General features: G+C 37.4%; 2 protein-coding genes across 6 annotated transcripts in view; both read right to left on the bottom strand.

The window, feature by feature from the left end:
* LOC5506813 overlaps positions 1-16,071 on the bottom strand; it is a 29,409-nt gene that overhangs the window by 9,357 nt on the left and 3,981 nt on the right. The window contains exon 1 of one of the 3 annotated variants that reach the window (XM_048732082.1): positions 6,813-6,888. The exons of 1 other annotated variant lie outside the window; for it this stretch is intronic. The gene's annotated coding sequence lies outside the window, so the exon portion shown is untranslated. Of the gene's footprint in view, positions 1-4,177; positions 4,349-6,812; positions 6,889-16,071 lie in introns of those variants that run through there. One more of the 3 variants, XM_048732081.1, reaches the window with a different exon arrangement.
* Positions 8,444-13,299, bottom strand: LOC125556804. Of its 3 annotated transcripts, none has more exons than XM_048732083.1 (13): positions 12,177-13,296; positions 11,958-12,098; positions 11,622-11,838; positions 11,407-11,518; positions 11,208-11,323; positions 10,913-11,079; positions 10,767-10,830; positions 10,604-10,675; positions 10,284-10,492; positions 10,000-10,191; positions 9,855-9,876; positions 9,626-9,777; positions 8,594-8,786 (listed from the first exon to the last, which is right to left on the bottom strand). In XM_048732083.1, exons 1-13 carry the CDS (start codon positions 12,255-12,257, stop codon positions 8,640-8,642), a joined length of 1,692 nt encoding a protein of 563 aa, XP_048588040.1. In that variant the 5' UTR covers positions 12,258-13,296; the 3' UTR covers positions 8,594-8,639. The 3 variants fall into 3 exon arrangements, with proteins under 3 accessions (XP_048588042.1, XP_048588040.1, XP_048588041.1); XM_048732084.1 differs by lacking the exon at positions 8,594-8,786 and adding an exon at positions 9,332-9,550 and having other exon boundaries at positions 12,177-13,292; XM_048732085.1 differs by lacking the exon at positions 11,958-12,098 and having other exon boundaries at positions 8,444-8,786; positions 12,177-13,299.

The raw sequence follows: 16,071 nt of genomic DNA, 5'->3' as shown, positions 1-16,071 counted from the left end.
TTTGTTACCTTAAAATGTAGATCAACCTAATAAGGGGGGCGCTGGGTTTTGTGGTATTGGCCCTTTTTTGTACGATATTGCGGTACAAGAACAAAAACATGCGGCGATGCGGTATTTCAAAACACTGCGAAACGATGCGAGATTTTGCTTCTTAAACGGCGGTATTGCGTTAAAAAAATAAAATGATTGCGGTGTTGCGTTCAAAATACCCATATTCAAAAAAAATCTTATCGCTTACTTACAACCCTTCAATGGAGCTCAAAGTTCAGCCGAATGTTTCTCGATATCTTAATTTAGTTACACGAAAACGACGAAAAAATTAATCGGCGAAATTTTACATGGCGGCTAAAAAAGCAAAAAAGTTCATTTTCTTCATTTTGAAAGTATTGAATAGACCCTAATACTTACGATCAACAAAACCGATTGCTTCCAATTTTGGCATGTTATTAGAAATACGAGGAACTAAATAGCAATGGTAAAAAATACTTGCCCGCGTATGGATTTATCAGGGGCGAATTTCAAAGTAGGTAAATAACTGAGTGACTCAAAATAGAAATGCGCCAGTATCTTAAAATTCCTCTTATAGATTTTAATTAAACTCCCTCTAAGTGCTCCAAGATCTGATGTACAATATCCTATAGCTTATTTGTTAAAAATTTCCCTGTAGCGAACAGCACTTCCCGAATAGTGATTTTAACGGGTTCAACGTTCCGTTACCATAGAAACAGCAATGTAAACACATATTGCATTTTTATAAAGTTCATCCCTAGCTGCATGGCATGGCCAAATAGTTTGATGATCCGATCCCTGCAGCAGAAGATACGAGTTGTGGTTGACAAGAATATTCGGGAATATCGAATCTCATTCATTTTGACGAATATATTGGTGACGAACGTATATCTAGGTAACGTGTATCTAGGCAACGTATATCTAGGTAACGTGTATCTAGGCAACGTATATCTAGGTAACGTGTATCTAGGCAACAGGCAACGTATATCTAGGTAACGTGTATCTAGGCAACGTATATCTAGGTAACGTGTATCTAGGTAACGTGTATCTAGGTAACGGATAACTAGGTAACGTATATCTAGGTAACGTAGTATATCTAGGTAACGTATATCTAGGTAACGCATATCTAGGCAACGTATATCTAGGTAACGTATATCCAGGTAACGGATAACTAGGTAACGCATATCTAGGTAACGTATCTAGGTAACGGATAACTAGGTAACGTATATCTAGGTAACGTATATCTAGGTACGTATTAACTACTTATTAACAGAGCGCGAGGGCTGTACGACAGCCCGAGCAAGCGATGTTAATAAAAGATTATTGTGTGGCCTTTAAAAATTAAAATGACGAGAAAACAAATCACCTTTCGCTTTCGCGCGAATATCGATTAGTTTATCGATCGATTTCGGAAAAACAAGAAACACTCTCGCACGGTCAACTAAAAACATGCAAGAGTGAAAACATTAAAAAATGTTTTCTATGAACAATGTTGAAAACATTCAACAAGACGATAACATTCTAAACAGACCTTGCAGTAAAAAGATGTTGCTTTTAGTAGCCCTCCAGACGTAAAAAGAAAGAATTATCCTTGGGCCCTAATGAATGGAAATCGAAGCAAAGCAATTTAAAGCGTTGTTTTCATTGTTGTGACAATCACAGTGATATAATTCAACAATTTTTTGGACTATTTTTTCCTATTTTTATTTTTTGGAAGTTATAGATTTCAGCTGCAGATCCAAACAATAAGAAAAAAAGCTCAGATATCAGTCTTCACGGCATGAATGGACTGTTGGTGTGAAAACTTCACGGTATGTACAGAACAAACTTCTTAAGAAGAAAACTCTTTGTGCTACTTGTGCTATGGTGATTTGATGAAAATATTGCATTGACTCTTTTTTGGTATTTGCACCCCTTGTGTATTTGCACCCATTTGTTTGTTTGTCCGTTATAAATAAGCTTTGTATTTCTTGGCTATGGGTGGCGCTCGCCGGCTCGTCATACTGTTTTTTTCTTGTCAAACTTTTCTTGTCAGGTTAATAAAACTCCGACTCAAAGTGCTAGTCGTCGCCAAATTTGTTTTTGCAAACTCACTCGGCTATGTAAACAAAGCCCGCTGCGAAAAAAACAACTGCCCACGGGCAATATCGTAGGATTCCAGCCCGCTCAACAGCCAATCAGAGCGCGCGTACAAAACTTAACAAATACTCAACATTTGCTGGAATGAGGATTCCTAGATGTGCTTTAGACAAGATCGAAAATGTCTTTTCAATGTAGCCATGACATGGGCACCTGACGAAATAAGAAGGCGAGGAAGACCTCAAACTGATCCCGGGACACGAAACAATCCAGAGCATTCCCCGAAATGAGCCCCAAGGAACTGCTGTAATGGAATTGCTGTTAGGGAAAACGGAAGAAACGACTTTCCATCAAATAAATTTCTAAAGAACGTGACTTAAAAAAGCTACGAATTGCAATACGATAACTCTATTAAATACAATGCCACAGCGTCTTATCTGTGATAAATTGAAGTCGACCAAACCCACGAAATGGGCCCAAAACAAAGACACAACGTTTTTAAAATTGCTAAAGGAATACAGCATAAAATAATAACATCGCTCAAAACAGCCAAAAATACATACCATTCACACTCTAACCCATGAATCTGAAATGAATTCATTTGATAACCAAACGTTTTTTGCCATGAATTTCATTTTCACAATTTTATTTGTATTTTTTTAAACCTATTGCTGGGGGGGGGGGGGGGGGGGGTCCTTTTCTTTCGTGTGTCTAAGGTGAGGGCCGTATCTTTTTTTCTCATATTTAAAAAAAAAATAAGAACCCTCCTTCCCGCTAAATAATGACACGTCCATTAGGTAAATGTAGTATCATTTGTTTTAAGATTATTATTTAAAAAAATTGGCAAACAATAGCGAATATGTTGCTGGCAAGGCTTGTCGATTATTATATCAACGGTCTTTAAAGTGTCTTGAGAGTCTTTTCCTCTAAATTCCCTCGGGAAAATTCCGTTAAACGCAATAAATTAAAAAAAGTCGTATTTAATCTAATAAGTTGTCTCCCTTCAGGTGACGTATTTACAAGCTGCAAATCAAATCATACGCTTGAATGCTTTAATACCGGTGTTTTCAAATATTCCGCGCAAACATCGCCCAGCATTGCTGATGGCTAAATCTCGCTTGACTGGACACAAGACGAGGTGCACAAGACGAAAGGAAAGCCGGCAAGCTTAGCAGTAACTCCCAACATGGTGTACAAACAGTAGAAATGCTGTTAGCACGGGGCTTTAGAATACTTCTTCCAATTCATTTCAATGGTTTACTTAACCTTTTCATGGTTGTTTCACGATATAATAGGGCAGTTAAGACCCTCTAAATCCCATACACAGAATATGTGTTTTAGTCTAGATCTTATGCGAAGTCTGGAAAATTCAAGGCCCAGAAAACTCAATGAACCCTGCATTTCTTTTACGCTGTTATTCCCTTTTAATATAATTTTTCGAGAGAATACCAAGTACATCAGGAATTTTAATGTATTAGTGATGGTTTAATATATTAGTAATGGTTTAATATTATATTAGTTAATTGTATCGACTCCTCCATCCAAGATTTATCTTTTAACATTTCTTTATACTGGGAAGGTTTGGTTTTGATAAGATAGATTAATTTAAGCGGTACTAGCAGGAAACAACAATGTATATCCTGGTGATTTCCGAATAAACAGCATTATATGGATGACTTTGCAGGTAAAATCTCACCAATCCCATCGGCTTACTTACCTATCATTAATCACTTGCTTACAGAACGACTCGGATCGGGGCATACGATACCATATGTAATTTGACTATAAACTGGTATAAACTTACGTTGTTAACTTCAAGAAAGTCATGATGCAACTATTTGTAATTTCAAAAGACGCCGTAAAAATGCATGTACAAAACAAGTTATGTTCATTGTACGGAAGTCGGTGTCAAAATTTCTCTAAATTCAACAAGCGATTGTCAGTAACACTCGACGAACAGGCCCGTAGATCTACACCCTTAAAATTCAAAATAACTTACAATAACAAGAAAACAATACAAACATCGCAGCCGAATAAAGCCAATTTAAAGTTTGAAAGTTCTTTTGTCCTGTAAACAACATTGACGTACCTCTATTTAGCGTTGCTGTAGAGTGTTAAAGTGCTTTTGTGGGACTGTATAATAATGATTCAAATGATTGAAAGTCGTGTTGTCTTCACCAAGTCAACGTGTCGTTCCCGCGTCTGCTTAACTTCACGGTGTTGATTTATATTAGGGCGTTTGAGATTTGCATTTTAAAAGCTTTGTTAACCCTGATGTCATTGTTGTGTCTAGTCGAAGTGATATTGTATTGGTGAATAGCATGACCAAGATTCCCCCCTTAAGCTCTTGCAAAGAGACCCAGTGCTAGATAAATATTTTTTATTGTTATTGACTAGGAATGGTCTAGCGAGATCAATGATCACCATGCATGCAAGATTTACACGAAGGGATAGCTTTAAGACATTAATACAAGTCAATATAACATTTATAAAATATCAGCTGCAGTGAACCAGGTTCTATCAGTAGCATTATGCGACTTTATGAATCTCATGCTTGAGAAAATATTTTGCACCTGCTAAATGGTAAGTAAAGCGTAAACATATTATGAAAGTTTATTTTTATTTTTGAATAATTGTCTGGATATGCTATTTTTGAAAATCTCTCCGTGTGTCAAAAAACAATCGTAACAGAAGAATTCGTGTTGTGAAGAACCGCAGGGAGCCTTAAGCCTGATTAAGGTCGCACGATATGCGACACCTCGTAGAGTGCAAATCAGCCTACGACTCAGCTACGATGCTCGACTATGAAAGTCGTAGTGTGTAATTCAGGGCTATGAGACATGTCGTAGGCAGGACGCATACGACTATAACGTGGTCTAAATCAGCAAAAACAAAAATATATCTATGTTTACGCTCTGCTCTTTAGCAGGTGCAGAGCGTCTCACTTCTCTCCAGAACAACAGCTGTTGACTTAAGCCGAACATTCCATCCCCCAAAATTGGCCAATCAAAGTTCAGCTTCTGTTTTTCGGTGGCTAGAGTTCCAGTCCTCTTTTGTTTTAAAAGTGAAAACTGTTGAGTAAAAATGAATTGCGGACACTACACCAGAAAAGACAATAATATTTTGCTTATTTTACCCTTTCAGGAAACCTAAATGACAGAACTTTTTGAGAGTAGTGATATCATATTACTCAAATTTCATTGAATTTATATTCTCGATCTGTCGATTCCTTCCCGTGTTCAAATTGAGAGTCGAACGGTCACACACAATTAATGTTCAGCAAAATACACTCCCTGGAAGTAATTTGCGAAGCCAAGGAGACTGGCCTGTGACATTTTCTGTTTTCCAGCCGGCGCCTGGTCTCTAACACGCCATTGTCATGACGCCATTGTTTTCGTTTTACGGATTCGAACGTCCCCAAAGTAGACGGATTCATTTTGATTTACTTTCGACGGCGTTTTCAAAAGTATACGGATTCGCTGGAGCCATCGCGAGGGTTAGTATGGACGGAAGGACTAAACGTATCAAAAAGTAAACGGATTTAAACGAATATGTTTACGGCCCCTTAATAATGTTTCAGATATCTTTACTGCTCCGACGAAGGTTAAATGCATGAAACGTAACCGAAACTGCTCTGTCTTCACAGACTACTTTTACCTTAATTTATTTTCCATGTATATAACGTCACCTTCTCATTCCATTTTGAAGAATGCCATTCAACCACTCCTTTGTTATTGTTTATAATTGAAAATACAACGGCTAATTCGCAAGAAAACTCCAAAATAACAATCTACGAATGAACATGATTCGTTATTGACGATATCTGATTGAAAAATATACTGGTCATCCGCTTAAATTAGGTGATGGAAATGGATGCTCTTTATTACCGGCATATTGAGCGGGAGCATTAAATGGCGGCGTCATTGGAATTTACTAATTAAAAAGCGAGGAGCTCGGCAATATTTTGTGATAAGGTGATATATGTACAATATATGCCTAAAACAACGCAAACATTTGCTATCTGGGTTCAGTATACACTCATTTATTTTGGATTTTTACGATTTGGAATCGATAGCACGAACTTGTTTAACTTACATGACAAATGCCCGTTTAAGTCAATTGTTTTTTAACAACAAAATAGACTATTAGACGGCGCACATCAAGAAAATTTAGCCAAAAACTGTCGCTTTTCCAAACGCGGTCACTTCCATATAAGGGAGCTAATCTATTCCTTATTTGGAAAAACTGCACGATTCTTGTCATTTTTAAGGTTGCCGTACCGCAGGTGCCTCGTTAACTTTATGACTTGTAATCAGAGGAGAAAGACAGTAACTGTGACCATCTTTACTCAATGGAGAAGGTCTCTGAAAAGAAACTAAGATTCCTCGACTCCGATATAATGTAGGGTTTGCAGCGGCTACAACAATATGTATATGTTAGAAAAAACAGACGCACAAATTTCTCACATTTTCGGTGAAACCCCAAAAATGTCAATTCTGACAGGAAACCAATCCAGTTTTTCTGATCCAAAATGAATTTCGCGCATTTTTACAAATTCCGATATTTACCAAAGGATTAGAAAAATCGAAATACGAAAAATAGTGTACGATTTGAAAAGGTCATTTAAAAAAATTATCGCAGGCTGACAGCAGAATAATAGGCTATAAAAATAAACTTTTCTTGCAAAGATTAGAAATTAAATGAAAAAAAGAGTCCTAGCTTACCAGATTTGATACAGAGATGCAGCGCTACCCACATATAAAGCAGCATTGAGTATAGCGAGAAACTGATTGAAACCTCCAATTTTCTTGATGGTAAGTCCTATTGAAAACCAGCTGACTGGAATCCGTGACTGGAATCCCCTAATTTGGTAATATGACTTCACAATGACGTCAGCAGACAACAAGTGGTCTTGAAACAAAGACGGAAAAAATGAAAAGAAGGAAAGGAGGAGAGAACTCACGCATTCGAATTGAGAGATATGTAAAAAAGAATGATGCAACAAGAATGTGGTTATGTGTTTAAGTCTTGTGGTTAGAAAGGTAGAATAGGCATGTATTATTGTTCTAAAAGAGCAATTTAAAATCCGTGCAACTTAAGCTAATAAACTGGCTTTCGGTTCATAATAACCCAAAGGAAAATTTGTTTTTGTTTTAAAACACTTTTGATTTCAATGGGCTTTTACCTAGAATAACTTTCAATTGAACGCACAGAAAACTGTTTTTTTTTACCTTTTTCCGGAGTTTTTATCTCTCAAAACTGTTGTCTTTATTTCGAAATTTTATTGACTATTTAATTTTTTTTGTAGTTTGCACGGTCGGCAAAACAAGGATATTGATTATTCCTATAAACTTGTGTGTCTGTCATTCAATGTCAAGTTTTACCGAGAGAGCAAACATGAACAGTTAAGAGTTGAAGCTTTTGATATAAGAGGACGCAAGTGGACTAGGAACCGATTGGGCAAAGGCACACAGAGAGCTAAGAAAGACATGTGCTCGTGTACTTTGCATCTTTGCATTACCCAATGACTCCATTAGATACAATTTTAAAACCTTTGCACTGAACATTTTGACAACCAGCAATGTTTGCTTTTTCCCGTTATCCCAAACAATAAAAAGTGAAACAAATCCTGATCTATATAGGACTAGATACACAATAACTCTCCGAAGCACGGGAGAATTTAGTCATATTTGAGCTACGAACAACAGAAAGGCAAAGCATATGACGTTTTCTTAGTTTATTTATACCATATTCATTTCGTTGTAATATTCGACCTCTGAATAGCATGCATCTTATTTTTTAAAGATTTTCGTTTTTCATACTAGGAATTTTACCCATATCAGATGGCTAATTTGGATGAAAACAAAGCATTTTAATTGTTTTGTTAATTTTCTAGCTGATGTTATATTGTATTGTTCATTTTTGGTTCGATCGATGGTGAAAATGTCAAATTAAGCGACTCTAACCACAGCGTGGGCGCAAAACAGCAGACAAATCATAATCAACATGAAAGTAAATAAATTAATTGTTTGCAAGTTTATAATTTAACTCGCTAGGACCTAACCTGCCCAATTTGGAAGAATATACAGGCGCGTACCCAGGATTGGCCGAAAGGGGGTGCGGGTCATAGGTATCATATAGAAAAAGCATAGAATTTGAAGATTCCTTAATAAGGAAATGACCATATCAAACATATTCCCCACGGATAGTGTCCTTCGTTCGCTGTGCCTTATATGGTCATATATGCCCATATTTAGAAGTACTGGAGTTTCCCCTTTCGCGCTTCTCCAACAAACATGGCGGCAAACACTGATTCCCTAAAGACTCGTAGTGGAAGAATTATAAAGAAACCGGATCGCTTGGTCAAATATTTAGACCATTCCTCAGTTGATACGTACGTGAAAGAAGAGAAAGAGGAAGAAGAAAAAGTCTGGGAGATAGAGAGAGTTTTAAACGTTGAGGGAGACTATGCCTTTGTGAAATGGAAAGGCTACAGCGATAGATATAATTCTACGGTTTCTCTTTCATTGAATCCGCAGTTGTCATGCTATTTAGCCGTGAATGCTGGGAACCCCGACAGTAGTGAGGTAGCAAGAGAAAAGCTTCCCATTCTTTGCTCCGAGGATAAGGAATTGTGGCTGATTCGACATGCACTGTTCGATGAGCTCCAATTTCGTACACCCGAGAATGACACGGGACTCATTCGGAGAGTACAAGTGAAAGTCCCACTTTCAAAGGGGGGTTTTTCCGCTTTGTTTGGTAAAGGGACATTTTCTTTTGCTACCTCACGAAAGCTGGATTTTTCAGGGACCCGTAATATTCGGTTCCCGTGCACTGCTGTCGAGTTTGGCACCGTTATTGGTACGGAGTTTATGGCTCGGCAACTGCCAGATTCGAGTACCATATGTGAAGTTGACTCATCTTCGAAGATGTGGATATCATGAGGATACGAGCTAAGGATTAATTATGATCATAGTTCGTGCCCCCGTTGTACTTACATCTCTGAATATGGGTCAGAGGAAGAAAGGCCTAGTATGTGTCGACCGCTAGAGCGCAAGTATCCCCCGCTGAGCTTTTTGGAGATCAGCTTCGTACGGCGTAGACGGAATATGCTTCACAACTATGGCTCGGTAAGTTAAAATCTCTCTATATAAACTAATTGTTGACATCTGTTTCAACCGATTTCACTGTATTTCCAGTCGAAAATAAAGAGGGGGAATTTAGATCCAGGGAATGATACAGATTGTTTTGATGGTTTTAATGCCTTTATATAATAATGTGGGTACAAATAGTTATACAAGTTATAAATAGTGATATTTACAACAGTAATAAATAGCACCAAAAATATAATAAATAAATAAATACATTTTTTTCTTTGTCTTCACTGCTTTTGATATTTTCTCTTGACCCTTTCCAAATTATTTTCCCTACTGAACAGTTTTCTGTTTTCCCTCTCCATGATCTATAGAGATAAAAATACACAGTTGTAGCAAGCGATTAGTCTAGATAACATGACGTTTTTTTCACTTGGAATTACCTGTACAGTGTAGTTGCTATTTTTCCCCCCTTTCTGGCTACCCCTGTGGAATGTCTTGTTCTGCATGTGGTTTTTCTTTTCCACTGTCTGGCAATTGAACTGGTGGATCGTGCCATGAATCTCCAAAAATTGGGGGACATGATAAACAAGAACTGTAGAGAAAAAAATGCATAAAATTACTTGGTCTCGGAGATCCCAAGTCAATTAAGGAATCTCATTTTAATCTTACCATGTATATATGGAATTACATCCTGTGGAGAGATAAAAGAAAGCACAATTAAAATAATATATCTACTTGTTATTTTTTCAGTGACATATGATCAAATGAGGCTTGTGTCCTGCCAGTTCAACTAACCACAGGGATGTAGAATTACCTCATCAAACGTGGCCTTTCTAAATTTGGTTCCCCATTGGCGGGCCTTTTCTTGAAAAGCATCTGCTCGAAGATATGCTTCATCTCCAGGATTTGCCCCAAGAGCATCAGTGAGGACCATCAAACTTTTCCACACTTGTGTCAGCTCTGATATGCTAAGAACTGTTTTCTCACAAGTGGGAGTGGACGATGGCTACAAAACACAAAGCAATTGTTAAATTAGCTTTATACACAGTAGTATCCTGGGTGTGCTGGTCTTTTTTATAATGAAAATAAAAATCATACCTCAAACACTATGTTGTTGCGGTCAAGATGATCCTTGAGTGTGGCACGTAGGAAGTCCTTGGTGCCTGTCGACCTCAGATGGAACTTCCTACATTCCTCCACTAGCTGGGCTTTGGTCAGACAGTCAAGGCTGGTGATGGACTTGTTCTCCATGTCTCCTAGGAAGGCATGGATATCAAGCCCCCTAATGATAGTTTCCAAACCATCACCTTTATAAGGAAAAGAGGATTCAAAGAAAATAAATAACGAAACTTTATAGTAATTTCATATTAGTTTCAGTTATTATAACAGTCTTTTCTATTAGTCAGTTATTTACTTACAATCCAAAGAGCTCCACTTGGTTGTGGTTTTGCCACTGTCATCCTGGACATCATAGAAACAAAACCTCACACCTGCAAATACAATATGGCAAGAAAACAAAATGATAATCACCATAAGACATCCCCTATACCCATTTACCCTATACATGAAATTTTTATTTACCCAAAGCTTCTATTGCTTCTTCCATGGCTTTTTTAACATTCTGCTCTATAGCCCAGCAAGCAACCTAGAAGTTTAATATATACCAGGAACTTTTTTAAAAAATGGCTCAATGGAGATTTGAATTTGTTAAATAAGCATAATTTTACCTGGTTGAGAAGTTTTCCCATGATCCTCAATTTGAGGTGCAGGGTGTCGGGTATGACCTTGGTAAATTCAATGTCCACGAGAGGTAAACATTGAACTCCCTTGGCATTTGGACACCCAACACGTGCACGGCACTGGTTTAAGGTTCTGGTTATGGGCCATTGTGGGACTGAAATTTTTATCAAATTTATCTAGTTATTTATAATATAGCTGACAATGGAATAATTCATAAAAACAAAAATCATTTAATTCATTACATAACATTCATTATATAAGTAACAAAATTAAAAAACTTACTAGAAAAGTCTCTGATCATCCTTTTGCTGCATTCGCACCAAATGCAGAAGTACAAGGCACAGGGACTATTAATTCCGAGAATACACGCCATGAACTTCCAGTCAGCACACATCACCCTTAAAAAAAGGGATAAAAGTTACATATGTCCTGTTTAATGCCAGATCATAAGATTATTGGTTGCAAAAAAAATGAAACCTACCAATCAATAGTGTATTCAAGGCCATTAACAAGAATGCCAGTTCTCCCTAGGGCCTTCATCTCATCAAAAACCCCTCTCAAGGTCGCCTTTAGGATGTCATATGACTCCTTGCCTATAATAAAAAGTGTTCACAGATATATGGCTTTAGTTGACTATATCATTAGGAAGATTTGTTCTCGCTTACAGCTGCAATAAATTAGCTGCAACCAACTCACCATCATATATAGATATACAGTATTCCCTTTCTGGGCTTCTTTTAACAGAGTTTTCTGCTGGAAAGCAGAAGGTTGTCATAACACTCCCAAGTTTTTTGGTGGTTTTTCTACCATCACCAGAAAACCGAAGGGTTATAACATTGCCCCCTGCATTTCCAATGACATCTGAACTATAACTTAGAATGTCCTTGATGGATCTTGAACATCCTTTTGCATTCTGAAAGGAGAAACTTTGTTTAATGAATTATTGGGTTTGTACAGTATTTGCTTGTTTTAAAGGATGCAAAATGTGCTGTGCACAAAGCAAATCAGAATTAAGACTATCAACAGACTAACCCCTTCAAATTCTGTAATAGGAATGATTGCATTTTGAGCTTTTCTCTCTTTCTGTATCCCATACAGTGATGGCAAGCTGGACCCAGCTACCATCTTTAGCTCATGGTATGCTGAGTCAGAAACATCACCATCATCTTTGGCCTGAGATTATAAAAATAATCTAAATATAGAAAAAATAAGAAACCTACAGTACTGTACATGTACTTCTATAATACCTACCTTGAGAGCTCTTTGGATCTTTTTATGGTCAATCTCCTCAGGCTCAACCCTCTCATTGAAATGTAGGGCAAAACTGACCATACCAACTTCAAGTTGAACCTAGAGATAAGGAAACATTGAAATGTAGGGCAAAACTGACCAACTTCAAGTTGAACCTAGAGATAAGGAAACATTTTATGATAAACAAATGCCATTATAACAGAATTGGTAAATTTAGGTTGTTTCCATGTGTACAAAAATTCTAAACAAACCTCAACAACTTTCCAATCTGTTGGAAGCTTCTCAAATTGCTTCTCAAGCCATTTTTTAATCTCTGACTTTTTGTGAAATTGAGCTTTTGGCTCAAGGTCACAAAAAGGCTTTCTCGGCTGAAGAAAGGGCTTTTTTTCCTTGCCTAGCTCCTTTCTCATGCCATCTCTCTCTTTGACAACATCAGCGAGTCGATGTTTTAGCTCTGACAGCTGATTCTCGAGCTCTTCGATTCTAGAGTCCCGAGAATCACACAGCCCGATTTCACGGACTTGAGGTAGTGTGTAAGCCAATCTTTGTTTTTTCAATGGCGGATCTTGTGTAAAATTAGTCAAATACCCTTGCACCATCATTTTAGTAGATATCTATCATGAACAAGCAAACGAGACGACTAAACTTTTGAACCTCTTCCCGCCTAAGTTTACCGAGATTCTGCAAGATGATCCCCAAAAAACAACCCGTGAAGATTATCTAGATAAGAATTGCGCCAAAATTATACAAACAAAAAACGGAAATATTAGAAAGGAATACTTAGCTTCTCGTCCTTCGGGTGTTTCTGTACTCTTCAGCATCAGGATCACACAAGGACGTAGTCGATTAAAATACCTACGAGGGCTTTTTTCCACAAGTTAGGCTGGCAGAAGAAAGATCTAGCCCCTACAGGGGTATTTGATGAGAAAAATAGGTATTTTTCGCTTCTATAAGCAGAAATCTCAGGTTAAATAGCCCTGTTTTCCAAAAATAATCGCTCTTCGTCCGCCATCTTGGATAGCTCAGAGAAAACCCATTTGTAATTTGCCAGGTTACACAGCTCCTAGTCTCAGTCTCTAAAAAAGCGGCCGAGCGAGTTTGAATAACACCAAAAGTTTGATATGAACTTTTTGGCCGCCAAGGGGGGGGGGGGGGGGGGGGGGGGGGTGCGCAACAGCCTGTGCACCCCCCTGTGTACGCGCCTGATATATGTTCACCCGGAGGCACCTGCTTATTTTCTTTAAATAGACAAGCCGAATAAATTCCGTTCCGACCAAATCTAAAAAAAAAAAAGAAAATCCCGGGGAGTAGCAATGAAAAAAAAGAAATACCTTTTCTTTATAAAGAGTTTTATCAGAGATTCTCCTGAGTTTCACAGAGTATAATAACCGATGAAGGGCAAAATGAGTGGAAAATCTCACAACGAATCAGGTGAATTAGGCTCATTGCTTCCTGGCTATTTCTAACCTAGGCGCTTGTCGCCAATAACATTGCATAAAAATTGCAACTTTTATAATGCGGCCTCGGTCTGTACAAAATGCGGCCTCGGTCTAAAACCCGCGGGCTGAGATTTCTCAGTACGGACCTCGCGCTCGGTTAATAATCAGTATTTAATGCAGCTAAGAAAAAAATGGACAACTTGAGTAACAAAAAGATAGATAATACTTTTACAAATGAAAACTTGTTATAAAATACTAAACTACTAATAAAATAAAATAAAATACTAAAATAATAAACAAAAGTAGTCAGAAATTGTGAAAACAAGTTAGAATGGTCTATTTCATTCACTCCTTAGGGGCTAGATCGGGGTAATCGTCCTATCTTTTAGGGTATAAAATTCCCTTAACTGCTATCCCTTAGGGGCTGTTCAAAGATTCTTTCGATACTGCAATCCCTTAGGGGTATCACGCTAATAGATTAATCATATCCAATGACAACTCAACCACTCTATAAGATCATCAGTAGGGAGTATCAAGTCTAAAAAAATCTTCAGTAAAAACATATACAAACTCATTGTAGAGGCTATTTTATCTTCATTCTGAAGTCTTTATCAGGGTAAATCATATATCTATATTATGATATGGCTCAAATTGAATGTGTGCCGGCTCTTGCTTTTGACCGAGCGAGATAGATTAGCCACAGTTTTCAAAACAAGATAATGATAGAATCCCCCCCCGCAATTCCCCTCCAGCAACGAGTGACAAATAAATTTTCTGACGAATAATCTTAATTTATTACTTCTTTTACGCCTCTTTTTTTCGACTACATAAAAAGCTTTCTGGCGTATTTTTGGCTCCTTTGATCAGTGTTTTGCCTTCCTTTATGGCAAATAGCTGTTATGAGAATGGGACCACGCTGTTTTAACAGAGATTAACATCTTTTTTTTTCTCCAAAAATGTGTTGCTCGACTTATGATTAAGATAGTGTTCCATTTTAAAATCGGCGGCGCTAAGTGTCGAACAAAAAATTCACTTATTGTAGAACCACACACAATGCACCCTAGCCAATCCGATCTCTTTCCCAGTTAGAATATCAATAACTTCTTAAAAACTGGACTTGCCCCAAGCCGCCACTGATTTTTCCAATAAGAGCTCGAGATCTAATGGGCGTTTTTTTTCGGTTAGCGAAGAAATGACAAATGGGCGCGCGGAGGGACACTTTCTAAAAAGCTGAACAACGGACATTGAGAAAGTCCACTTAACAAACGTAATCTTCTACTGCCGTACAAAAAATTCACTTATTGTAGAACCACACACAATGCACCCTAGCCAATCCGATCTCTTTCCCAGTTAGAATATCAATAACTTCTTAAAAACTGGACTTGCCCCAAGCCGCCACTGATTTTTCCAATAAGAGCTCGAGATCTAATGGGCGTTTTTTTCGGTAAGCGAAGAAATGAAAAATGGGCGCGCGGAGGGACACTTTCTAAAAAGCTGAACAACGGACAATGAGAAAGTCCACTTAACAAACATAATCTTCTACTGCCTTGTCACTACATGGGAAATTAGCCCGTACGCTGATTCTGGTACACACAAGTGGATATTACAGATTTATTTTTTAAATATATGTGAATATTAGTTAGTTGACTGTTGTCCCCATGGGACCCCATGTCCTTGTTGAGGCCACATTTGTAATAAACTGCCAAATGTGTCAGGTTATTACAAATGTGGCCTCAACAGTCCTGTCGCACCTTTTCTTTTGACCTTGTTTTAGAATTTATGGTAGTATTTTTGTTGATGACAAATAAAGTTTAAAAAAATAACCCTGAGATTGCTCAGACTAAGATCATTTTATTGTAACCAAAACAGGATTAATAAAACAGAGAACATGTAAGTTTTTTACTCTAAATTTAGACGCATTTTATTACACGATTCTGGTTTTATAATTTGATGGATTCTACCGTATCGTACTGTTGCCGTTATCTTAAATAAAGGGAGGATATATTTTCCTTGGAGAAGCGGATGTCAGCACAAGCTACAGTTAAGGCTGGTCAAACACCAAATAAATATTTTATGATCTTTCATAGAGGACGACCAATTTTTCGACTTATTTCGTCGGTCATGAACATATAACAGCGATATTGGTTTCGCCTTTAGTATGCATCTGAACACAGCCCTGTATTATTTGATTTTCTGGTAAATCATGAAATGTTCATTGGTAAACTGTTGTGATTTTCTGACAACATCAACAACATTCACGTTATTTACAGTTGCGATCAAATATTATTGAAATACTATCTACTTTATTTGTTTATTTTATACATTTGTGTGGAAATGGAAATGAAAAATGTAAAAAATAAAAAAAAGAGGATGAACCCTATAAATCTATAGATATTTTCTTATACATACATTGATTTTGATTCTATTCTATTTGATTTATGACTCATAGACCCATA

The sequence above is a fragment of the Nematostella vectensis genome, chromosome 9, assembly GCF_932526225.1.
Source record: "Nematostella vectensis chromosome 9, jaNemVect1.1, whole genome shotgun sequence".
In the NCBI taxonomy this organism is placed as follows: Eukaryota; Metazoa; Cnidaria; class Anthozoa; order Actiniaria; family Edwardsiidae; genus Nematostella; species Nematostella vectensis.
Note: the sequence above shows the minus strand (reverse complement) of the source record. Positions and strands in the feature narration are given on the sequence as shown.